The 26899-nt window shown below is 35.4% G+C and overlaps 1 protein-coding gene and 1 long non-coding RNA gene across 4 annotated transcripts in view; one reads left to right on the forward strand and one right to left on the reverse strand.

Moving 5' to 3' along the window:
- The first annotated feature begins 1407 nt into the window (after nt 1-1407).
- Nucleotides 1408-4471, forward strand: LOC128247827 (uncharacterized). The gene is made up of 2 exons (XR_008264148.1): nt 1408-2891; nt 4133-4471. It is a non-coding gene; the product is annotated as an uncharacterized LOC128247827 (long non-coding RNA).
- LOC106871063 (protein FAM107B) overlaps nt 3065-26899 on the reverse strand; it is a 204875-nt gene continuing 181040 nt past the window's right edge. For all 3 annotated transcript variants that reach the window (XM_014917329.2, XM_014917332.2, XM_014917331.2), the window contains exons 3-6: nt 14140-14200; nt 11392-11554; nt 9716-9869; nt 3065-5251 (exon numbers count right to left, since the gene is read on the reverse strand). In XM_014917329.2, coding sequence (XP_014772815.1) covers nt 5132-5251; nt 9716-9869; nt 11392-11554; nt 14140-14200 — 498 coding nt within the window. In that variant the 3' untranslated portion in view covers nt 3065-5131. The remainder of the gene's footprint in view (nt 5252-9715; nt 9870-11391; nt 11555-14139; nt 14201-26899) is intronic.

Here is a 26899-nt window from a genome sequence, read left to right on the forward strand (position 1 = left end):
CAGTGTCCTACTATATGGCTCTTGGCACTGGCTACTTAAAGAAAAAAAGTGAATACCGAGTTCCACAAGGCACAGGTCATAGAAGCCATAACTTTAAATTAATTTAGATGCATGTGTCATTGTTGAAAAAAAAAAAATACCTCAATCTAATTCCAAAATTCAACGAAGATCAGCTCTCTCACTGAAAGGTAATATTTGTGCCTGGAGAATTATATAAAATAACATCCACACTCACAAATATATATGTATGAATTTTTCTGCAGTGAATGCTGGAGGCGATTTTGATAGTATTACAGAATCTGGTTAATTGCCTAGCATAATAATATCAGCCAATATTCTGATACATGTATGTTTTATAAAACTTAAAATACTAGTAGCATTAGCTCTAACTGGACACAAGCTGGGGCTTGATTAACCCCAGCTGGGTTGCCTGGGGAAGGGCACCTGATGTTGAAATAAACTTGAAACACCGAATGACCCCCAAGAAACATTACTAATAATGTGTCCAGGTGCATCACAGGAAAAATTACACACACACACACAACTTACACATACACACAATTAAACCAGAAAACTGCTTTTGACTGACTTATTGGGTATGAATTATAAATTCACTGAAGGATATTATCCTACCCAGTTGTGGTAGCAGGCATTAAGTACTACATTAAAGAGATGACACAGAACCACATCTGAGACAAACTATTGAATGATATAACCATATCTCCATTTATCAATTTAAGTTCATGACTCACTAGAAAGTGAATGAAAATGACATACACTATATTGTGAGCAGCGTCTATGAATCTTTAAAGCTAATTCCTTAATTCAAGCCAACACATACACACACACACACACACACAATTTTTGTAAGGAAAAGGTTGACTGTGACAGTTGTCAAAGAGTTTGATGGCTGTTTGTAAACCAAAATTTCAAAGTCAGTCAACTTCTTCCTTGTAAAACTTAGTAAAAAGTATGGAGTGATCCTTTAATGTTAAATTGTTTTTATATATAATTAAACAAACAAATATATATAATTATCTTTACTCTCTTAACTATACTACTTATTGGACTTCGTACCACTCATATTATATACACACACATCTACACCTTGCATAGTTTTGATATTGGAAGTCTCCCTTATTATAAGCTTATAGAATTGTCTAGCTCTAGGTCTAACTCTGGAATGGAGGGATCATTGAATAGAAAGGAGTCAGTGAGAGAACTGTTCCTCAAAGAAGTATTCATTGGAAATTCATTTAATGTAACTTAACAACAGTGAAATCTGTCCTGCACATAAGAGACACCACTGCTGCTCAAAAAGCAACTCAGTTAAACACACTGTCAAAAAAAAAAATAGTTTAAACATGAAGCAGATAGTTATTTGCCAGTAGTTAAGAATAGGTTACATATCAGGAGACAAAAGTATTTGGATAATAATAATCTGGAGTCAGTGTTGATCACGTGATTAGAGATAGTGTGAATCTGAAGAAAGAAAAGCAAGCCACAAATGTGAAGTTAATGAATATGAGAGCAGCGTGCATGAGTGAATTCAACAGAAGAAGTATGAAGCATTAGCCTAGTTATATTTCCTCTCCTTATGGTGGGGCTAGAACAGCATTAATTCCTGCCAAAACTGGTGTATGTGTTGGTGTGTGTGTGTGTCCATTCTTGGAATGTGTTCTGATCTGATGTAAATTATTCTATTTTGAGATCCCTGCCACATCATTAAGCTGACAATAGGAGATAGTCAACGCAGGTAGAATCAACAACATGGACTGTGTGAATTTTCACCATGTGAATTGTTGGGTAGAAGTAGTCCAAGACTTCTCCATCATGAAAACTATTGGAAAAATGAGAGAAGATTTAAGGAAAGCATTTATCTTCCTCGGCCAAATTTGCAATGACCAAATATGGTCAGGCTTATATCGTGGTCTAATTCAGAAAAAGTTCATGTTGTAGGAAGGTAATATACAGTAGTCATGAAGGGAGACATTTCAAATGATAAAAATATTAGGGAGCCATGAAAATTAGAAAGGGAAGAGTTCCATGAATTATAATTATAGTGGTGGGTGTAAATTTTGTAGTTGTTTAACCCAAAGTCAACTCTGGTTAAGCAGACCTTTGATCAAAGGAACTCCAGCTGTGATCATCCCATCTTTGAAGAGGTATCTAGTATCACATTATCTAACATGTCATTTGCATTTTTAAGACAGTAGGGTGTGATTTGAGGGAGATTTAGCTGCTATTTCCAGCAACATAAAGAGGCTCAAGTTAGTGGAGGTGGGACTTTTATGTCATGAGTTTGTGGCGAGATCCTAGCAGAATGATAGCAGAGAGGTAATGGGAAAAGTAAGGGTTAGTGTAAACTGAATACAGAGGAAAAGCTAGCTTCAGTTGAAGTGAGATATATGTAGCATGTAACTTTAGTTGGCTTCATGAATGATAGTGAGGAGGTGACACAGAATCAGAGAGACAGAGAGAGAAGCTATATTTTTGTCATGGGTATAAATCATTGTAATTTCCAGTAGGTAGCTGGCAAAAGGACTGCTTCACTTCTAAGTTGTGAGTAGTTCAGTTACTTTCAGTTAAATAATGTTTGAAATATATGTGCTTTCAATATATATATATATAGAACTAGCTGATTGATATTGCAGTGAACAGACAAGAATAAACTGATATTGCAATGAAAAGACAGGGAAAAGACTGATATTGCAGTGAACAAACAATAATAACTGATCAACATTGCAGTCAACAGATACAGAACAATTGACAGTTACAACTTTTGGACTGTTTTAGCACTACATGTTTGGAAGATGAGAATTTGTTTTATTTTAATATGAGATTGTCATAATGTTGGAAAATATGAAAATTTGAAGAAAAACAGCTGCAAGGTATTGTCTTTTTTCTTTCTTTTTTTTTTTTTTTGCATGTATAAGACATTCAGATGTTATTGGTGAAAGTCAGTTGAGTTTTATAACAAATTGTTATAATTAAGACCCTATCATATTGCTATTATGCTCTAACTGAACCAAAGAACAAAAGTAATACTCGGCTAAATCCATAATGTCACTTTTGAAATTTTATTTCTCTAAATGCTTTCATAATAAAATATATGCAGGGAGAATGTACAAAGGGGAGAGAAAAAGTAACCATTTGCTATTGACCATTTGTTATTTACATGGCATCTAAAGATGTTTTGTTCCATCTCAAATTGCTATCTTGCATCTCCCAGCTACTGTCTCTTTTGCTCTTTGCAATGAGACAAAGTAATTTAGTAATAAAGAGAAACTTGCTAAATATTCAGATTCCAAAAATAATGATTTAACAACTTCTGGTTTTCACTTAAAAAAAATTCTAGTAGAAAACAACTACCAGTTTGTAAGAGTATGAAATATGACTTCTTACTGTGAGGTGCACAAAGTGCCACATTTTAAAAGAGGAGGTAAGTGGGGTTGAGATGTGGTGTCTCTCATCAGGGGATTAATGGAGAAAGTGAGTTAACATGGCACCAAAAGGAAATCAAAACTGGGCCTCGCACTTCACTTAGCATGAGATTTTTTTTCTACTATTGTATGAAAAATATATAGAAAAGGTGAAAGATGTGTTTGTTTGTTTATATATATGAATATATATATTATATATATCATACAGACAACACATTATATATTATATGTAGTTGAATGATAAAAGCAGGGTGAGGTGTCAGGAATGATTGTACTAAACAAACAGACCAATCATTGGTTTGCATCACACTGCAGCTGGAAAAGGCAATAGGAGATTGTTGATATAACACACACAAGAGAAGCTTCTAGTTTATCTGCATTGATTGACGAAGTCTGACTACATAGTTGTGAATTAGATGCAGACACCAATTTCCATATAATGGAATAGAGCAGAAGGCAAGTTCTAGTTTTATCTAATATATATATAGATATGTATATTCTTGTGTTTGCTACCAGTTTTTATGCATACAAATTTTGTTAAAAATTACTGGCCTGGTAAAGAATTTCACTGGTTAAAAGTATATCTATATATATGTATATTTACATACTAAGTTTGCAGAAAAAAATATATAGCTTTTAAGTTTTATTCATTGTCTCAAACTTTAAAAAAATTTTTCTTTCTTTTTCAGTTAATCATGTATTTTTCATACGTGTACAAATTTTCCTTTTGAGGCACCAAAGGCATGCAAGCTTCACAGGGACATGAGAAAGAATGGAGACAGTGACATGGTGAATGAAGTGAAACAGTTAGTTGACTACAGGCAGATATCTGTAAGTACTATAAGTGAAGCCAGACACACATCATGCAGATTAACAATTTACAGGAAATGAATCTCAATAGAACAGATATGAATCTAGAAAAATAGTCAATGAATTGACAGACACAGAAACCCTAAATTATATGGAGAGAATCAAAATAAATAATACAAATAGACAGTTTGGCATGTTGTTGAAAAATTCCCAAACTGGATATTGGGGTGGCGGCATAGGTAACTATTAGTAATTTAGTCCACTAACAAGTAGGTAGTCTAATAATAGATATACTGTCATATTGCTACTATCTATTCTAAACTAAATAAAGGAAGAAAACGGAGATATAACATCAACAACAGATGAGGTGGGATGGGATTTTAAAGTAAAACATAAAAAAAGGGGGGAAAAATTACAAGAAAATTAAGTCACATGAAATTGTTGGAACATTTTCAGATTTTTCAGTGGGAAGGGGGATGGGAGTGCAACTGAGGTAACCAGCTGATCCCATAAAGGTCCTTGTTTAGTCCAGGGAAAATGATGGCAGTGATGCTTGGAAGTTGCTGCAAAATACAGGCCTGGATTGTTTGCAGATTTGAAGCAACTGGTGCACAAAATGAACAACAAAAGCACCAACATCAGTATCTGTGATGTAGACTGCCGAGTATGAAGAGAATCCAGTTCAGGACCAACTGGTAACATGACTGGTAGGGTTCCTTGTTTGGGATCAACTGGCACTGAGAACTCTTCAACTTGTCCAAAGAAATTGGCAGCAGTTAGGAGTAGAAAGAAGCTTGTGTTCATGGTCATCCAATAATAATGTTAATAATGATAATAATAATCATATCAGTAATGAAAATAATATCAATAACAATTGATCATTCCAGTTTTGTATTTGCAGCAACTTTAGCGTGAATTTTGGCATGAACTTTCAAATATTCTGGACGATTTTCCAGTTTTTCGTTGACATGTTTTAATTTTTCATCTTTTTCTTCTTCCTAAAAAGATAAAAAAAAAAGAAGAATATTTATTAAGAATGATGAGATGGTAGAGTTATTGTATTGACCAGATGGTATTGAGGCAAATCTTTTTTACAGCTTGATGCTTTTCATATTGCCAACAAATAAGTTAAAACTTCCTCTTGGTCAAACACGTTTTCATGAAAAACTGGAAATGAGTAATGCCCCTTATATGATGATGACTGCTTGTTCACAATTATAATGCAATGTCAAAACTAGGACGAGTATACACACACATACATGACAGGCTCCTTTCAGTTTCCATTTCCCAAATCCACTCACAAAGTTTTCGCTGGTCAAAGCCTATAATAGAAGACACCAGCCCATGGTGCCAGCAAGTGTCTTCTGGGGCCGTGTGATAGAAACTGACAAAAGCTCATCACGTGTGTGTGTGTGTGCATGCATGTTTGTGTTTATTTGCCATCAAATTGTAGCCATTTGAGCAGGGGTGGTGATAATGTTTAGCTCATGGTTTTGCCATGTGTGTAGATCAGAGGAATAACAATACTTTACTTGAAAAACAGCTATGGGTTGGCAACAAGCAGAGCATCTACTAGCATAGAAAAGGTGCATGTAAAAACAATAATGATGATCTGTCAAATACTGAATCATTAAAAAAAAAAATAATTACTAGTACCCCATTCCTAATTTTTGTGACCCTACGTTATATAAGAACCCATTATTATTGTTGTGAATGAAGGAAACACGAGTAAACAACTTCACTTTCAGAGGAAGAGGTGTATGACACAGTTGTCTCCCTTAGACACCAATCTAGCCAACATTACTAAATATTCCAAGCCAGAGATATATTATTTAAGAGAAAAACAGGGAAGGTGTTTTGACAGTCATGCTTTTCCAAACATCATTACGTTACCAAAAATGAAATTTAATCTGAATACAATTTTACTTCACTGCAGCGGAGTAACTGACAAGCCTAACTGCTGCCCCAAATACTTTAAACTTCCAATACTTTTGAACTATGATGCACGTCAGAGCCTAACTTCCTGATCAATAACAGATACCAGTTCTAAGTTACATTTTAATATCTGTTAGTCTTCCCCAAGCCTTGCTTTAACTATAGGTGAACAAGAGTTTTGTTTATGTTTGAGGATAATGTTGCTAGTGAGAGGTTGCAACCGTTTCCCCATTATGATTGAACTGACGTAAATGAAAACAGAAAGCATCTTTTTTCAAATGTTTTTAACAGCTGAAGGATGCAGATGAAACTCAGTGTTGACCAAGTGGACTGAGTCTTGAAGAATGAAAAACCAATTTGGTCTTGTACAATGTTGTATACTCTACTGGGATCACATATCCAGAACAAGTGCTTTGGATCAGGCACCACCGTTCAAGCGTGATCATTACCAGCGTCGCCTTCCTGGCACATGAAAAGTCATTCGAGCGAGATCATTGCCAGTGCCACTGGACTAGCTCCTGTGCAGGTGGCACATAAAATACACCATTTTGAGCGTGGCCATTGCCAGTACCGCCTGACTGGCCTTTGTGCGGGTGACATGTAAAAGCACCCACTACACTCTCGGAGTGGTTGGCATTAGGAAGGGCATCCAGCTGTAGAAACTCTGCCAAATCAGATTGGAGCCTGGTATAGCCATCTGGTTCACCAGTCCTCAGTCAAATCGTCCAACCCATGCTAGCATGGAAAGCGGACGTTAAACGATGATGATGATACACACATTTTTAGATCACATACAAATTATACCATCAAAACAGATTGGCAAAGATACCAAGGCACAATAATCACTAGCTTATAGATATGCTGTTTCTTGCATCTCTTCTTCCTTCACTATAACAGCTTCTGCTATTCTGAACTAACAAGCTGAGTACAACATCTAGAATAAAATATGCGAAATGTACAAAACTGTCTTTTTATGCCCAAAGATCAGATACTTTTAAAATTAACCTTATATGCTTTGGACAAAAGACAGAATAGTCACAGCTAGAGGGTCTTTGATCATATGATCGCCGATTAAGCAAACCTAGGCTATAACTGTATCATACCCTCCAATTCTACACTACACAATCTTTCCTGATGACTTACCTACTGACTTTAACCTATGGAAGTTCAATCATTTCTTTTTTTCTGATTATATAATTATATAACATAAATAATGTAGTAGTTGGCAGTCAAGGCATAGCATATGCGTTTGTCAAGTCTAGAATATAGATAAATTTGTTCTTAGTACAACAGTGAACCTTGGAGTAAGAAAACATTAAATAAGGGCTTGGTAGAATTCAACATCCATTTTCCATGTAAGCATCAGTGAAACTGGATCTCTGCATAACAGAAAATTTTTCCTCAGGGCAAAACCCTGTTCTCTTGCTATATGATATGGCTAGATATTCAACTGAGGGGTGACTATTTTTGAACAAGGGTAAAACATAAGATTGATACTGCTTCTTTTCTTCTAAATTTTCCAGAACTAAATGGTCTTATCCACTCAAGACACAACAGTAGTTGGAACTTATGACCATTCATTCAATGAGGAGTATTATATGAACACCTTACCCTCACATCCACAATATATGAAAGCTGAAGTCAGGCTCCCAAATAATACCAATAGCACCACTCACTGTAGCAGATATATTGATTATTAATATTCAGGGTTAGCAAGAGTCTGTTGGAGAATTGCCAGCTGAAGTAAACATCAATCATCTACAGATAAAACTTTCATGAATCCTGACATTTTCAAATACAGCAACAAAGAAATGGTGCAAATTAAGGAAGCTTGAATACTACTGTGGCATTAATACAGTTAGCTGTAGCTGATATTTTATATCAACGTGGAATCCTGAAGATGATGTGAACAAAATTTCGTGATGTATTTTAGCTCTAAGTTTAAATCTTGCAGGGGTCAGTTAACATTGATCTTATAAAATTCAAATGAAGACTGTACTGAGATCAACTCCGTAAAAGAGTGCTGAATAAGTAGCTTAACTAAATTATTACAATATCTAGGTCTGCTTTTCTGAGTTCAATTCAAATCTAGTGAGGGGGATCACTAATTCTGGGACTGATAAACAAGTTTTTGCTATGCTGTTGACCCTAGTGAAAAGTAATATTTTACATTACGATCAAATCAACTGCCAATGTATGTGTTGCACAATAACAAAATGCATACAAAAAGTTACTCTACAGGTATTTAGCTCTTATAGTGCAGAAGCTGAGGATATGCAGTTCCAGGCATGTGCACAAGAATTGAGTTAACCTGTTTTTGATAATGGAGTACTTTCTGGAATTCTCCACATTTCATTGTAGTATGCACATTTTATTGGTCTGTAAAATTCAGTATCTGCATGTCAGAACACAAAACAAATTTCATCAGTACAGTGAGAGTTAGCCCTTTTGTTATCATATTTCTGTTGAAGTACACTGCCTTTATTTCAATTAATTTTGAAAAATAGTGAAGATTTTATTGAAGTAAATTTGTTATTAAGATCACTTTAAAGCAGGACATTTGTACCATTCAGCTAGAGGTTGCCTCACATAGGATGGTATCAAAGGGTAACTTTCTTTTAAGCCGTTAACATTCAAATTACTCTGTCAAATCATCATCATTTAGTTTCTGTTTTCCAGGCTGGCATGGATTGGACAGTTTTGCTGGAACTGGCAAGCCAGAATACTGCACCAAGCCCCACTGTCTGTTTTGGCATGGTCTTTATGGCTGGATATCCTTCCTAATGCCAACCACTTTACAAAGTGGACTGGGTGCTTTTAATGTGGCACCAGTACTGGCGAGGTCTGTTTTGGCATAGTTTTCACAGATTGGATGCCCTTCTTAAATGCTTATTTATTCACATTGTTTTGAAGTAATCACAGAGTCTTGTAGCTTTGAGACTTCAATGGTGTTTACTTTTAGAATGATATTGTAAATATAGTTATGAGAAACTGGATCCGGCTAGTTTGAATATAAAACAGGTAGAATATTTGAGCTGGATATGGTAAGTTTTAGATGCTAAAGGGCTAAGGAAACTGAATTAAGAAAAAAGGATTAGCAAGGAAGTTTGGTAGCTAATAGAATTTGGTGAAATAATGTTTAGTCAATGTAATTCTACTACTTCAATTGCACTTGACAAACATTTTTGCTGGAAAAACTTACTGAATAGATGAGAATGTCCAGATCAAAGAACAAAGACATAAAATTTGTAAAGGTGAATTGAATAAATTCTTGAAACAACCACCAAGATTTAAGAGACTAACAGTGAAAAATCTCATACAGACCAGTCTCCTGAATGATAAAGAATTTTACTCTACTGACTTGTGACAATACACCAAGTTCCAGACGAGGAATAATTTTTTTATACTACACTGAACCCAAACTTAAAGGCCAGACCAAGTTTCTAATGAAAGTTAAACAACAGTAAGTGTAACATAGCAAAATATGGTGAATAAAGAAGATTGAAATAATATGCTTCTTCCCTTACCTGTGTAATTTTATTTTTCCTTTCTTCTAACATCAATTCTAGACTATTCCGTTTGTTAACAATTTTATGTTCGTCCCATTCTTTCCTTCGTTGCACTTCTTTCCTCTGCTGCATTACTTTTTGCAGTTCGGATTTCTTCAAGACATTTTTACCTCTGAAGTAAGAATACAAAAACGTATATCATATTATAATCACATTGCACAACAACATTGAAATGCTGTCCAAACATTAGCAGCCAAACATACTAATTTGATCTAACTGAATAAACCAATCACATCAATTTTATTCTAATGATCTGATCAATGACTCCTGTCCCATACCAATATTTTGACAACCACCATACCTTAACCTAATCAACTTGCATTCACTACATACCAGTGATATAGCCAACATACAATATTGACCCGACCTATTAAATTTGAATATTTATGATTTTCACTGGGACAAAAAGTGATATATGAATTTAGAAACTTAAGAACTTCCGAATTAGTGACCCCTGAAGATCAGCATCTGGAAAGGACGTTAATTTGAATTGCTTAGGTGTGATTAGTGGATCCATCCCAGATTTCAGACAAAAGCACAGGACCACAAATTTTAGGAGAGAAGTTATGATTGATTATATTGACCTAGTACTTGACTGGCACTAATTTTAATAACCCCCAAAGAGACAAAAAGTATATACTACCCTGGCGGGAGATGAACCCAGAATGTGAAGATATGTAGTTGAATATTGTATGGCATTTTGTCCATTGGACTATCTCAGTATATTATTGATTTCTAGCATTGACATAAGGTTAGCTGGGAAGAGGTACATTTGATTTCATTGATCTTAATAATGGATGGGTATAGGCAAGTAACACTCATGAAGCTCTAGTTTTGAACTTTAGCTTTGGAACTAGATAACTTAAAAACAACCAGTACAACTCTAGTCTGTACCACAACTCTTTCTCTTTACTCTTTTACTTGTTTCAGTCATTTGACTGCGGCCATGCTGGAGCACCACTTTTTAGTCGAGCAAATTGACCCCAGGACTTATTCTTTGGAAGCCTAGTACTTATACTATTGGTTTCTTTTGCCGAACCGCTAAGTTACGGGAATGTAAACACACCGCCATTGGTTGTCAAGCGATGTTGGGGAGACAAACACGGACACACAAACACACACATATATATATATATATATATATACATATATACGATGGGCTTCTTTCAGTTTCCGTCTACCAAATCCACTCACAAGGCTTTGGTCGGCCCGAGGCTATAATAGAAGACACTTGCCCAAGGTGCCACGCAGTGGGACTGAACCCGGACCCATGTGGTTGGTAAACAAGCTACTTACCACACAGCCACTCCTGCGCCTATAATAATAATATTAATGAATAATAATATTAATGAAATTAATAATGGTTTCAAATTTTGGCACAAGGCCACCAATTTTAGCATGGAAGGGATTAATTGATTGGTTCCTTATTTTACTGACCCTGAAGAAATACCACTAAGCATTTTGTCACTGTAGTGATACTCTCCACCAGTAGCCTTAACGATTGATATTGTCACAAGACAAAATTCTGTTGGTAGTTAGAGTCAATCAAACCAATGCAATACTTGGTGGATTGGCAGAATTGTAGAACAAAATAGTTAGTAGTCGTAGTAATAATAATGATACAAATAACTTACAATCTGTGATTAAGTAAAAGTTCTTTGTGCAAATCGCGGCGTTCTTTGGACAGAATACAAGGGTTAACCAATTTTTTAGGTTGTACTAAACCATTTTCTTCATCTGAAGCTGGGTATATGTCTTCATTCAGATAGTCAGGATGTGGCTCCATGAAGATATTTTCTGTGTAACAATAACAGCAATGACATTTTAGGCAACGAGATAACATTTATAAAGAAGAAAAACAAAAAGATATCTCTATAACAGTTTGAAAGTAGAAATTGTGGAATAATATAACCACAAAGATAAATAAAGTTTTGGTGTAATTTTTATTATTTATCTAACCCATGCCAGCATGGAAGACAGACATTAAATGATGATGATGATTCAATGTCTTTAGTTCCACTTTTCCATGCTTGCATGGGTCACACAATAACTTTGATGAAGTGTATTTTTCTATGATTGAATGCTCTTCCCGTTGCTAACCCTCATCTGTTTCTTTAAGTCTATCTAGCTAACAACAAATACCTGGACATGCTTTTACAGAGAAATCTTAACAAGTGACACCGTTTGTATGAATGGTGACTTCTTGTTTACAATCAGGTGCAGGCATGATTGAGTGGTTAAGAAGTTTGCATACCCAACCACATGACATTTTGGGCACAGGTTGGAAACAAACCACATTGCTTATATGACAGTGATGCTCATTTGTAATTATTGTACAGGGTGTCCACAAAGTCTGGGTACATGGAGTAAATAAAATCATAACATAAACAGTTAAATATAAGAAATAATAATTTCTTAAAGTATGTGTTAATCTCCATGTGGGTACATGGAGTAAATAAAATTGTGACATAAACAATTAAATATAAGAAATAATAATTTCTTAAAGTATGTGTTAATCTCCATGTGGGTACATGGAGTAAATAAAATCGTGACATAAACATTTAAATATAAAAAATTATAATTTCTTAAAGAATGTGTTAATCCCCATGTGGGTACATGGAGTAAATAAAATCATAACATAAACAATTAAATATAAGAAATAATAATTTCTTAAAGTATGTGTTGATCTCCATGTGGGTACATGGAGAAAATAAAATCGTGACAAACATTTAAATATAAAAAATAATTTTTTAAAGAATGTGTTAATCCCCATGTGGGTACATGGAGTAAATAAAATCATAACATAAACATTTAAATATAAGAAATTATAATTTCTTAAAGTATGTGTTAATCCCCATGTACCCAGACTTTGTGGACACCCTGTATAATGTCACATACATAAAAGACACATGTAATGGGTTTCTTGTAGTTTACATCAACCAGTTCAACTCACAAGGCTTTGGTTGGCCTGGTACCATTTGCCCATGTTGCTGTGCAATGGAATTGAATACAAAACTGTGGTTGGGAAGCAGGATTCTTAACCATGCAGCCATACATGTGCCTATACATTAATATTATTACAAGACATCAAACAAGTATCAAATACTTTTTATCAAGAAGTAGAAACTATTGTTTATAAACTAAATCATCATCATTATCATTTAACGTTTGTTTTCCATGCTGGTATGGGTTAGACGGTTTGACTAAGAACTGGTAAGCCAGGAGGCTGCACCAGGCTCCAATCCGATTTGGCAAGATTTCTATAGCTGGATGCTCTTTCTAACACCAACCACTCCAGTTTTATGTGCCACTGGCATGGGAGCCAGTTAGGCGGCACTGGCATCAGTTATGGTTGAATGGTGCTTTTTATGTGCCAGTCAGGCGGCTCTGGCATAGGCCATGCTTGAATGGTGCTTTTTATATGCTAGTCAGGCGGTACTGGTATGTTATATTAAAATTAAGTGCTTGTAACTATACAAATATGATAATAATTAAACCTAAACAATATGTACACAAACACCAAATATAGAAACACAAAGATGTATGTGCGAAACAAAGTTTTGTATGTTCGACTGAAGTAGCCCATAAATTGATCCAGAATAAGTCTATAAAAGTGAAACTAGCAGGGCATAGAGTAAGTTGGTTGTGATGCAAATAAACGATGACTGTTTCAAGAAAATATATAGCAAATTAAGAGCATAAAAGTAGATGGAGAAATTCTTGTGACAAAATGGTTAAATTACAGATGCAGCTGTCTGGACATCACATATAGAATGATATACATTATAAAAATGCATACAGATGTATTGCAGATATTTCAACTAGCCAGCACAGAAAAACAGATGTGGTGATGATGATAATGAAATATAAACAAATATATGAAAGACTTCTCGTAAACATATCAAAAAATAGCTAAGCATAAGAAAGTATGAAAGTTAGGTAAGGTGTTGGCTAAGCAGTATTTTATACTTACAAATATCAGTGTTCTTGAAATAATTCAGTTTAAAAATAATCACCATAATAGTTTAAACTATGTAGTCAATTAAGAAACAAGTGGAAAGAACAGTTTTTTCTCTGTGTAAATCAATGATATAGATATACAGTGGAGGTGGCTGATAAAATCAGTTACAGCAATTATCTATAAATCAAAAATATTAATCTAAGTCTTACAGATAGCATACATGACTTAAATAGGTCAAAAGACGTCAAGTAATTTAATGACATTCAGAAAACAGCAGGAGGATGGTATCTAGCAAATAGATCAGAGACGAATGGCTTGTAAATAAAACAAAGGCAGAATATTTGTAGTACCAATTAAAATGGTAATCTGTCCTGTCCAGATTTTATAGTTTGGCCAAAGGTGAAATACAACATTATCTTACCTTGAGAGTGAAAGCTATGCTGCATTTCATCTGCTGGGGTGCCAGGCAATGATCGAGCTTTCTGAAAAAGACAAAATCAAGAATTACTAAACATATTTACAGGAGCATACAGAGGTAAATCAATGTAGGATTGGTGAGTTAGCGTCATAGCAGTTATCCGGTTTTTAGCTAGCCATTTCCTCACTAAATCTAAAGTAGGGACTCTCATACTAACGTTATCTCCTGTCATGTTCAATCAATAGGCTGTTTTCTAAGTCTGATTATTTCAAGATGGAAGAGGCAATTTATACAAATGAGAAACTTACCAGGATCTGGAGAGCCAAGCAAGAAAACAGGATTTCCGTGAAATAGATTTGTTAAGTTTTGCCATAAAAAGTGATAAAAAAATGATGACAATTCAAATATCGATGTTTATTGGTGAATTAATTGTAATAAGGAGAATAAAAGTACTTCAAGATATAAATAGTATCTGAAGGGAAATGATGCTAGGTTTGGATGATACTTAATGACTAAGGAATTAGAGTTTACAGCTTCCTTGGAAAATCTTCATAACACCATTCAAAAGAAAATAATGGATAATACTTTGAAAAAAAAAAAAAAAAAATTAATGTTACAGTAAAACATGACATAGGTGCAGGAGTGGCTGTGTGGTAAGTAGCTTGCTTACCAACCACATGGTTCCTGGTTCAGTCTCAATGCATGGCACCTTGGGCAAGTGTCTTCTACTATAGCCTCGGGCCGACCAAAGCCTTGTGAGTGGATTTGGTAGACGGAAACTGAAAGAAGCCTGTCGTATATATGTATATATGTGTGTGTGTGTGTGTGTCTGTATTTGTCCCCCTAGCATTGCTTGACAACCGATGCAGGTGTGTTTATGTCCCCGTAACTTAGCGATTCGGCAAAAGAGACCAATAGAATAAGTACTAGGCTTCCAAAGAATAAGTCCTGGGTTTGATTTGCTCGACTAAAGGCGGTGCTCCAGCATGGCCGCAGTCAAATGACTGAAACGAGCAAAGAGTAAACATCTCAGTGGTTTGTTGAGACATTGACACCTTTCACTTGCAATTTCTTCATATTTCAGCATTTAACTGAAAAGTTAGTGTAGAGAGACAGGACAATAGAATTTAAATTTTAGGGACAAAAAATTAAGCAAAAATGTTAATATGAAGTGTGGCAGATAGGGGTGGTAGTACATTAAACAGGTATAGTTGGGGTACTACCCTTTCTTGTGTATAGCAAATGGGGCAGGTTCTTTTTTTTCCTTCTTAAGTGTGAGCCTGTGACTGGAAATGTTGGTTTGATTGAGTGCTTAGTTTTCCTGCAAGAAATTTCAGCCTGGTATCAATAGCATATGTACTGGCAGTCTAGTGACGAGAAGTCAAAAGCCAAAGAATGTTTCCACTATAAAGATAGTTGTATCTTAAACAGATATATTAGATTTGGTCATAATTCCAGAGAATCTTACACAGGTCTATTCACACCTCACACCCATTTCATGTAGTTGGAAGTTAGAAAAAATTTTAATATTAAATTTTTGGACAGTGTTTCTTTTAAGTGAAGGCCTCTGTTGGAATTTTTCTTTTGGGGACCTAGTCTGCTTTAAGCTAAATTGTGTTGTAATGTGGTAATTTGGAGGTAGATAGAATATATATGTTCGTCTGTAATTAGATTTGTAAATTTACTCTCATTTTACTCAGCTTAATGTGAATTCACCCCAAGACCCGGACTAACGCTTTAATCTTTAAGTTAATTTGTTTGAGAAAATCTGCAGCGTGTTTACCACTTCATACCATTTAACAAGACAGCTGAAAATTCTTTCAGATCGTTGCCAGTGCTGCTGGACTGGCTCCTGTACAGGTGGCACGTAAAAAACACCATTTTGAGCGTGGCTGTTACCAGTTCCGCGTGACTGGCCCTCGTGCTGGTGGCACGTTAAAGCACCCAATACACTCTCGGAGTGGTAGGCGTTAGGAAGGGCATCCAACTGTAGAAACTCTGCCAGATCAGATTAGAGCCTGGTGCAGCCATCCGGTTCACCAGTACTCAGTCAAATCGTCCAACCCATGCTAGCATGGAAAGTGGACATTAAATGATGATGTACTATTAGTAAGCAACCTAAAAAATTTAACACTACAAGTGCAGACATGGCTGTGTAGTTATGAAGTATATTTTGTAACCAAGTGCATTTGGGTTTAGTCTCAGTCTGGTCAATGCCCTGTGAGTGGAGCAGGTACATGGACACTGTATTAAAACACGTTGTGTGTTGTGTGAGTGAGTGAGAGCACATGTGTGAATATTAACTTCATGTGTCCTCATTAATACTGTGTTAGTAAAAAAAAAGAAAACAGTGATATTGTTAACATTCTCTAATAAACAAATTTCCTGTAGTACAGTGGACACATGTAAAACACCAATTTTTTAAAAACAAGTGGGAGCTAGGTGACTGGAAAACATGCAGCTGTAGAAAATCTGCTTCAATAAGTTTTGTCTAACCCATGCCAGCATGAAGAAATGGATGTAAAAAACGATGTTGATTATCTTTGTTATTAAGAGGTATGAATTATTTAATTCTCCAGCAGAACTATTAGCAGAAAGAAGTAGAAACTACATGAAATAAACTAGTTTAGATGAAGATGTATAGTTTATAACTGGAACCATTATCACAAACAATAGCCTGACTGATTTCCTTCACATTTTTCCACCAACAAACAAACACATTCGCAATATCTGTCACAGAATTTTATTTCTGAAATGTTATAGTAAGGGCCAATGATTCATCAAACTTTAGATAAGCCATAAAAAAAAGAAAAAAAAAAAAGAAAAAAGAAACGTGTGACATAATTAAAAGGTCACTTTCCCACAGCATGAAATTGAGGAAATCATGATTTAAACTTTCTATAAATTACCTCTGCAACCAGTAAAAATACAAACTCCTTAAATCACCAGTCAATTTACTTATATGTATGTTGGAATTAAACACACACCCACATAAACACTATACATATATATATAGAGAGAAGCATCATTGGGTGTGATGGGAAAGATAAACATTTATGCCTCTTAATGTGTTGATTTTATACTTTGTTGAATGCTGGGGCTTATTTTATTGACTATGAAAGGATAAAAGGCAAAGCTGACCTTGTTAGGATTTGAACTGATAAGCTGGGGATATAAAACTCTCCCACCCCAACACCGACTCAAAAGTATATCGAAGAGTGACAACAATGTCTTAACTAGAACATATTTGTAAAAGATTAGTAGAATGATGATGCACAAAATGATTTAGTGAGAAATATCTAGTGTTATTTCTGCATGTTTTGAGTTCAAACCTCACTAGAGTTGTCTCTGTATTTCATCTCTCTAGAACCATTAAGGTAAATTACCAGGCATAAATATACCGAGAGAAAATTTTAACTGATGCACTTTGGAAAAGAGAATGTGCTCGAGTAACATATTCTCTTCCTTCAAGGGAACTACTCACAACATCCAATAATATTAGGGATGTTAGGAATAATTGTAGACAACAATCTCAGCTGAAGTACTCACATCAACAATGAGTCGATATGGCTTGCAAGATGAGCTGCTAGCTCTCCAGAACTTTCCAGCTCGGAGAGCAAGATGTCATGATTCCCCTTTTCTCCTCCTTTGTACAGCCGCACCTAGAAAACTGCCACCATCTGGGGTCTCCCACACCAAACACAACAGTGTATAAGAGCTGAGTCACCACAGAGAACAAGTACTAGAAAAGTAAAAGGCATGACTGATCTTGATTACTGGGACCACTCTTAAAATATTGAAACTATATTCTTTATAATGCCGCCATGAACACTACATCATGTGATAGTTATAAATGAGTGTCGCTGTCATACAAGCAGTGTCCATTTCCAATCTTCTGAGCAGAGAAGATTTTATGACAAACATAGAATGCAGAAAGGGGAGACATGGTGGGGTAGGGTTGCAGGACACACATAAATGATGAAAAACAGATGAATGTCAACAGAGCCATTCAAACCTGTATCAGCATACAAAAAAGAGAAAAAGAGCCCCCAGAATATCTGCTGATGACAAGCTGAATAAAATTAGCATAAAAAATAATTATAAACTATTTAATTTGTAATATTGCTAAATTGGCCTACTGAAAATAGGTTTTAAATATTTATTAATTTACTCAAATATCCACAAAACATTTTTAGTGATTTGAATTGCCTTCATAATTCCTTAATAGTTTGTTAATTTGTTTTTGTTACCTTTATAGATGGAATAGGGGACTATATCCCTGGGAAAGGAGGTCTATCTAGTGTAAGTTGGCAAAAAGGAAATTGCTGAATGAATTGCAATTGCAGAGAAGTGTTCAATTCAACTGGCTATGGTCAAATAAGGTGTCATAACCACTAAAACCACACTTCCACAAGACGTTTTGTTGATGGTGAAAACAAAGACTTGTTAAAAATTTCAGTACATTTACTTATATATTTGTAGTAAAGTAATATTTTAAATATGAATGTGAAGGGGAGAGTACATTCAAGAGATGTAACTTAAAATATCACATCAATATATAAAACTGTTGTAAAAACAATCTGGAAGACTGCAATTTTCTGACAATATTCCCTTCTTAAATTATAGGAGATAGAAGAAAAAGCTCAGTTTATTTTGGTTAATAAAAAAGAAATGAAAAATTTTTTCACTTGATTAATTAACAAACAAGAATTTAGCAGTCAACCAAGGGCTGAAATGGACTGACTTCTCCAGTCTTTTAAACTATATATTCAGGACATGGTTGATTTGTTAAGTAACTCTTGCAATATATATTTGCTGTTCTATATTGGAATCATTATATTTTCCATCTCCCAGGGATCAATAGAACACTAGGATCAATGTTTCCTTATAAAGATTGGTTTATCGTTTTGTGCCTAGTCAAAAGAATCTAATATAGTTTCAACTATTGCACCACAATATATGTCTATATCATTTGAACTTCATTCACATCACCTTCAAAGGCTCCTATATGTCTGCAAATATGGCAATTTAGCAAAATTGCTATTTCTGCATTCTTAATAAGAGATTCATAAAATGGTATGAAAATTCAAATCGATAAACAGGAGAAGGAGCAACCATCATGTCAACATGCCAACTTGTACATTTGCTGATATTTCCGAAATATGAGAAGATTTATGTGAAATCCACATCAGCATAATAAACATGGGTCTTAAAACATTAAAAACAATAGAGAAAACAACCGAATGAAATAGTATGAACAGCTCCATTGATCTGTTTTAATAAAACAATATTATTGTCTTCCCACTAAGGAAATAAAAAAAAAATATATACATATACATTAAAAACTACTGAAAGAAAGAAAGAAAAATATGAAGAAAAATATGAAGCAATCCTGATAACAATCTCACTTTCAGATTCAGTGCAGGTTGGTCAGCTATAGAAGGAGGAAAAGTGGAGATGAAGGTATTGAATTCCAGATAGAAGTCTTGTAGGTTATATACTTTAACGCACAAGTCAAACTGGAACCAATTGCAATACAGTGCAGAAAAATAGAACCACTTATGCTAGGATATACAATATCACCAGTACTAATACATTATTCAGCCCTGATGATAATGAAGTATGATAATCATAGATCAAATATGACACAAGTAGTTACAATCAGGTTAGATCAGATTTCATATACGTTACAGTAGTGGAATGGCAGAGGTGGTAGTGTGCCGGACTAAATATCTTGTGTGTCAAGCTGGCAGAATTGTTAGCATGTTGGACAAAATGCTTAGCAATATTTCTTCCAGCCCAACTCTATGTTCAGAGTTCAAATTCCACTGAAGTCAACTTTGCCTTTCATCCTTTTGGAGTTGATAAAATTAAGTACCAGCTAAATACTGGAGTCAAAGGTATTGATTAATCAACTCCTCCCCTCAAAATCACTGGTCTTGTGCCAAAATTTGAAACAATGTTATTATCATCATTGGTAAGGTCCTTGAATATAGGACCATAAAATAAGTATCAGTACTTGATTTAGTCAACTAAATCTCTTCCCTACAGTTTTTGGCCTTTGTCTATGTGAAATCTTCACACACACACACACACATTACAATGATACCCCTTCTTTTATTACACAACAGATCTAAAAGTTCCAATAGCAATGTGGTGTTCAATCTATCCTATATAAGAGCTACATCACTGTCAATACCTTTTCATCACTTCTACTGACTTCTAGCCCTCAAATCCAATATTAGGTGCATATTAGAAAAAGATATGGAACACACATAGGCTTGTACATTATATATAATAATAATAATATCCTGTGCATGTGAGTACACATCTCACTCCGTATACACACACTCTAACCAAAAGAACTACTGTTCCCTTGCTGTAATCTTTAGATGTATTTCTACCTGTTTAACATCTCTACAGAATGCTTCAAAATTGATGAGTCTATGAATACAAACACATGTGCTGACACAGAATCTCTCTCTCACACACACACACACACATATCCTATGCTATTTCACTTATTTATTATTATTAATCAACCAGAATTTGCAAAATCATTAGAGAAACAGGCAAAATGCCTTGTGGCATTTCTTTCAGTTTTCTATATTGAGTTCAAATCCCACTGAGGTCAACTTTGCTTTTTGCTCTCTTTTGGGTCAATAAAATAAAATACCAATAAAGTACTGGTGCTGATGGTTTTAACTAACATTCTTCCTTCAATATTACTAGTTTGAGCCTAAATAAGAAATCACTAATAGTTGACAAGGTAACTACTAACTAATCAACTGCTTGACTAATCATTTGCTCAATTGATCAATCAGCTGGTTTAGGAGTGGTTGTGGTAAGTAGCTTGCTTACCAACCACATGGTTCCGGGTTCAGTCCCACTGCATGGTACCTTGGGCAAGTGTCTTCTTCTATAGCCTTGGGCCAACCAAAGCCTTGTGAGTGGATTTGGTAGACGGAAACTGAAAGAAGCCCGTCATATATATGTATATGTGTCTGTATCTGTGTTTGTCCCCCCCCCCCAACATCGCTTGACAACCGATGCTGGTGTGTTTATGTCCCCGTAACTTAGTAGATTGGCAAAAGAGACCGATGAAATAAGTACTAAGCTTACAAAAAATAAGTCCTGGGGTTGATTTCCTCGACTAAAGGCGGTGCTCCAGCATGGCTGCAGTCAAATGACTGAAAAGAGTTACATTTGTGACCTCATTAATGATATCCAATGAGAATCTGCTCCAGGTCCACCACAGAGTATCACAAATTATGATAAACAGACTGACAAACCAACTGATAAAGCAACTAGCCATGCAACTTATTAGTTTATTAGTTAATTGGTTAACTACTTCAGTAAAAATAATTCTTATTTTGACACAAGGTCAGTCATTTTGTGGGGAGAAGGCTAGTTGATTATATCAACCCCAGTACTTGACAGGTAATTTTTTTTTATTGACCCCCAAGAGGAATGAAAGGTACTAATGATTCTGCAGTTCATAGAAAGGAGCAAAATAAGATTAGTGTGTAGGATTTTATTGGCTAAATGACCCTCCCAAGATACTACATCTGTCTCAACAATTTCAGATCAAGAATCTTGCAATACACATCTTTCATGTGCTTCAGTCATTGGCCTCTGGCCATGCTGGGGCACTTACCTTGAGGGGTTTCAATCAAATGAATTGACCCAAGTATTTATCTTTTTAAAGCCTGGTGCTTATTCTGTCTCTTTTTCTGAACCCCTAAGTTATGGGTACTTAAACAAACCAATCTCAATTGTCAAGTGGCGGTGGGACAAACAAACACATGCACATACATGGCTTCTTTCAGTTTCCCTTTCCCAAATCCATGTACAAGGCTTTGGTTGGCCAAGGGCTATAGTAGAAGACATTTGCTCAAGGTGTCATGCAGTGGGACTGAACCCGGAACTATATGTTTAGGAAGCAAAGTTCTTATGCAGCCACGGCTGTGCCTATACACACACAGATGCACATGTAGACACACAAAGTTCCATTTAAGAAAAGACAACAGCAATAACAGAAGTTGAAAACAATAAATCAAACAAATTATCCTGTCCTCCTGTCTACACCCCACCTCCTGTAGCACTAACTCTCACCCCACCATCACATTATATCACAAGGTGTCAACACTACTGTAGCAGAACCTAGTGACTTAACAATTTAGATTGTTTTCTTGGCCAAGGGGCAGCAGGGAGGGTGATTTATCTAGCAGCCACAACAAATGGTGACCATAAAGATGGCTGACATCCATTACATGTAAACATATTTTTACAGCCCTCTCTTGGATAGTGTGTACTACTTCCTCTACTTCCAATGTAATCACCAACCTTTTGACTGAATGATAATGTCAAAAGACTATAGACACTCAACAACAACACTGCCAGGGGGTGGGGAAAGACTAGAGGAGGAGGGCAGACTGGTTAGGTGAGGACACTTGAAAGATTAGAGAAAATATATAAAAAAATAAAAAGGTTATATTTATAACAACTTTCACATAATGATAGGCTGCCGGTTTATAATCAAGTGATTTTGTTGACATGCTGGTATCATACCTCCACTTCTACTTCAGAAACAAAGAAATATGCCAAAAATAACAATTTAAAACAAGAATTATAATTAGATCCTTCACTCAACTACCTACACAATAAACCCTGATTATTTACAAATTACTCTTTTTCTGGTTTCAGCTATTTGGACCACTAAATGTATGCACACACGTATGTGTATACATGAATGTATGTATGTTGGAGCTTGGTGTAGTCCTCTGGTTCATATATATATATATATACATTTATCAATATCCTTATCAGTAAACATTTATTCTTTTAAGTATCCACTTTTGGCTATGTCATCATTAATTGATTGTTGTCCCCAATTATTCAAGATGTGTGTGTGTGTGTGTGTATAAGCACAGACATGGCTGCATAAGAACTGTGAAAGGAAATCATTGAATCACTATCTATGAGTTATCAGAGGATGTGCAGATTAGTTACAGGTTAGTTCAGTCCATTATCACTGGAGATTTGGGTATGAGAAACGTGTCTGCCAAGTTTGTGCCAAAACTGCTTTCAGCTGACCAAAAAGACACTTGAGTTTCAATTGCACAAGATCTCCTTGATTGTGTCGAGAGCGATGAAAACTGTTTGACAATTGTATGTAGGCTTCTGAGCAGGGATCGCCGAGCTTTTGGCAAAATTTGATGCAGGCTCTCTGCTCAACTTTCTCTGTCATGGTCAATGCAACAATCACACGCTACACACCTTCCTTCCAAGCACTGCTGTAAACAGTAGAAACAAGCAAGAATGCTAAAACTTAGTGCGCATGTACAGCAGAGTTCAAGGTCAGTCTGTGCCAAGCGGCTTCACTCTGTGTGCTTTAGCTTCATTACTATGACAACAGTCCGGATACTTATTTATCACACCCTGAATATTCAACTTTATTTTCTATATACCTTAATATTGATGACTGAACAATAATTGGGATATTAAAAGTGAAAGCAGAGTCTGGAAACGTTTGCGGGATTGCTGGTAAGAAACCAGCCTTACAAAGTGAACCCTTGTGTATACTTACTGAAAATAGGAAGTTCTATTCAAAAGAATACTGACTTGCTGGTAGATTTGTAACAGACAGCATACTGACAGTTGTAGAGTTGTACTGGACAGAATATTAGCTCAGCTGTAGAGCGGTGATAGACAGAATATTGATTTAGTTGTACAATAGTGATAGGCAGAATACTGAGTCAGGTATAAAGTGATGTGGTGATAAAACTTTGCCTTAAAAATAGAGCTAGTTAGATTAAGGAGTTGCTTGCTAGTTTAAAATTTTCTAAGTCAACATAGAATGCTGTGTCTATAGTCAAGGCACTTAAGCCAAAAAATGAGGGAGCATCTATTTGGTCAATCAATTTGCTAGTAATAACAGCCATATTCCTTCAAATCATATTCTATCTTCTTAACTCTTTTGATATCAACCTGCCTGAAACTGCCGCTGGATCTGAAGTACAAATGTCTCATTTTCAAAACTTCTGTATCAAAATCTTCCAAACCTTAGTCACAATTTATCTTCGTAACACCAGCTTAATGATAACTAAGTTATTTTACTAAATTCTATGTGATATTTAAAATTGAGCATCTCAACAGAAATATGGTAACAAAAGGGTTAAAACAGGTATGACACATTGGATGATGTAGTCCTTGATATACAATAAAAGATGGGATAATCAAGGCAAGAATGCTTTTGACCATAATTAAGTTTAATTAGGTCTGACCAAGGATTAAACCCCACTTCACTCAATTTACTTAGTCTCACTGTAAAACTGAGGAGAGTTTCATTAGTATTTACAAGATCCACCAATGAGCATTGTACAATTTTGTTGTTGTTTTTTTGTAATACAAGAGAAAGCTAAATGTGTGCTACAGAAATCAATTAAGTTTATTATCAGGGCATATGTGCCTTAAACCTTTTGATAATAATCTACCTGCTACTGCACTTGGTTCTATGATGCACAATTCCTATTTTCACCCGTTAGTGTTCAGTTAACTTTGTCAAGCATAATGTTTGTTTATTCACTATTTTGGAATTAATCATGCATTATCTTGTAGCTTTGGGATTTCAATGAAGTGATTATTTTTAAAATGACATTGTAGGATAAATGTGAGAGGCCAGATATGACCAGTTTGAACATAAAACAGGTAGAATATTTTGGCAGGATATGGCCAGTTTAAATGCTAAAGGGTTAAAGTGACCTAGATTCAAAATCTTCCAACAAAATTTCACGTTAATTTAGGTTTCAAATGCCAACTTGATATGACAGTTATTTTACTAAATTCTTCATATTTTCAAACTTGATTAAAATAAACTGTGTATTTCGAAAGAAATATGTTGATGAAAAGGTTAAGCTCTTTGGTGGATAGTTGATGTTTACAGCAGCTCATTAGTAAGGATAAAAATTTTGAAAGCTACTCTGAAATATAGATCTAAAAGTAGGATAACTAGAAAATATTATGAGCTGACTGACATTGTTACAACAATAAGATCCTTAGAAAAAAAAAACCTTTGATGTCAAAAGAACTTAGTGATGTCTTAGTAAAATGGCTGGGCAGAAAGAAAGAAACTATGATAATTACAATTGCATTTTTGTTAGTAAACAAGGTGAATGAAAGTACTAAGTTGAACAGTCACCATCATTATTAATATAACAATACTAATTATCTCATTTGCCTTACATATGTCATTGTCACCAAAAAATAATTCATTTTTTAATCCATTTCTTTCTGGATTCTGAATTATATTCTTGTGAGAAATTATTGCAAGCAATATCTTAAGTAAGCACAACAATGCATGAGGAATAGTAGTTTCTTTTGGCAGAATACAGAGCTAATATTTTGGAGATGACACATCTGATTAGGTTTACTATTCAGTAACTTACAACACCTGTATTTTCTGAACTTATGTATAATATTTCAATAGAGCCTTTATGATACTTTTAAGCACAGACTCTTTTACTCTTTTACTTGTTTCAGTCTTTTGACTGTGGCCATGCTGGAGCACCGCCTTTAGTCGAGCAAATTGACCCCAGGACTTATTCTTTAGAAGCCTAGTACTTATTCTATCGGTCTGTTTTGCCGAACCGCTAAGTTACGGGGACATAAACACACCAGCATCGGTTGTCAAGCGATGTTGGGGGTACAAACACAGACACACATACATATATATATACATATATACGACGGACTTCTTTCAGTTTCCGTCTACCAAATCCACTCACAAGGCTTTGGTCGGCCCGAGGCTATATTAGAAGACACTTGCCCAAGATGCTACGAAGTGGGACTGAATCCGGGACCATGTGGTTGGTAAGCAAGCTACTTACCACACAGCCACTCCTATGCCTATATTTTTTTTAGTTTTAATTCTTTCCATCCAAATTATATAACAAACTAAGATCCATGTTTAGATATTCTTCTTATTTGCTAATCTGTCCACCCTAATTCTGTTGAAATTTAAAACACAAATTTCTACCTGCTTTTCAAAGACTCAGATAAAACACACTTATGGTGTGTTATAAAAATATCAAGGTGAGCTGTGGAGTTTCAAAATCATAATTTAAAGATTTTAAAAGATCCATACTACTGCACAACATGCTGTTCATAATTTTGCTAGAAGTGTTTTGAGTGAAAGCATACAATCTAGTGGTTGTGGGTTCAATTCCTGGACTAGGTGGTGCAGTAAGTCCTTGAGCAAGGCCCTTCATTTCATGTTTTTCCTGTCTATTCAGTTGCAAATGAGTACCATCTGAACACTGGTGCAGCTCCCCTCTCTCCCTCCAGCTGTCACATTCTGGAAATGTTGCTGGGTCAAAGGGTGGCAGGGTTGAGAGGGTCTCTATGTCTATTTATGACTACCTAGATACCTAAAGTTATTAGCGAAAGCATGGAACATACCACCAAGCCAACTCATTTGTGGGTGATGGCTGACACTAACTAAAAGAAATTGTTGTTGTTGTTGGCACTCCGTCGCTTACGATGTCGAGGGTTCCAGTTGATCCGATCAATGGAACAGCCTGCTCGTGAAATTAACATGCAAGTAGCTGAGCAATCCACAGACACGTGTACCCTTAACGTAGTTCTCGGGGATATTCAGCGTGACACAGTGTGACAAGGCTGGCTCTTTTGAATTACAGGCACAACAGAAACAGGAAGTAAGAGTGAGAGAAAGTTGTGGTGAAAGAGTACAGCAGGGTTCGCC

The sequence above is a fragment of the Octopus bimaculoides genome, chromosome 5 (genome assembly GCF_001194135.2).
Source record: "Octopus bimaculoides isolate UCB-OBI-ISO-001 chromosome 5, ASM119413v2, whole genome shotgun sequence".
Lineage (NCBI taxonomy): Eukaryota > Metazoa > Mollusca > Cephalopoda > Octopoda > Octopodidae > Octopus > Octopus bimaculoides.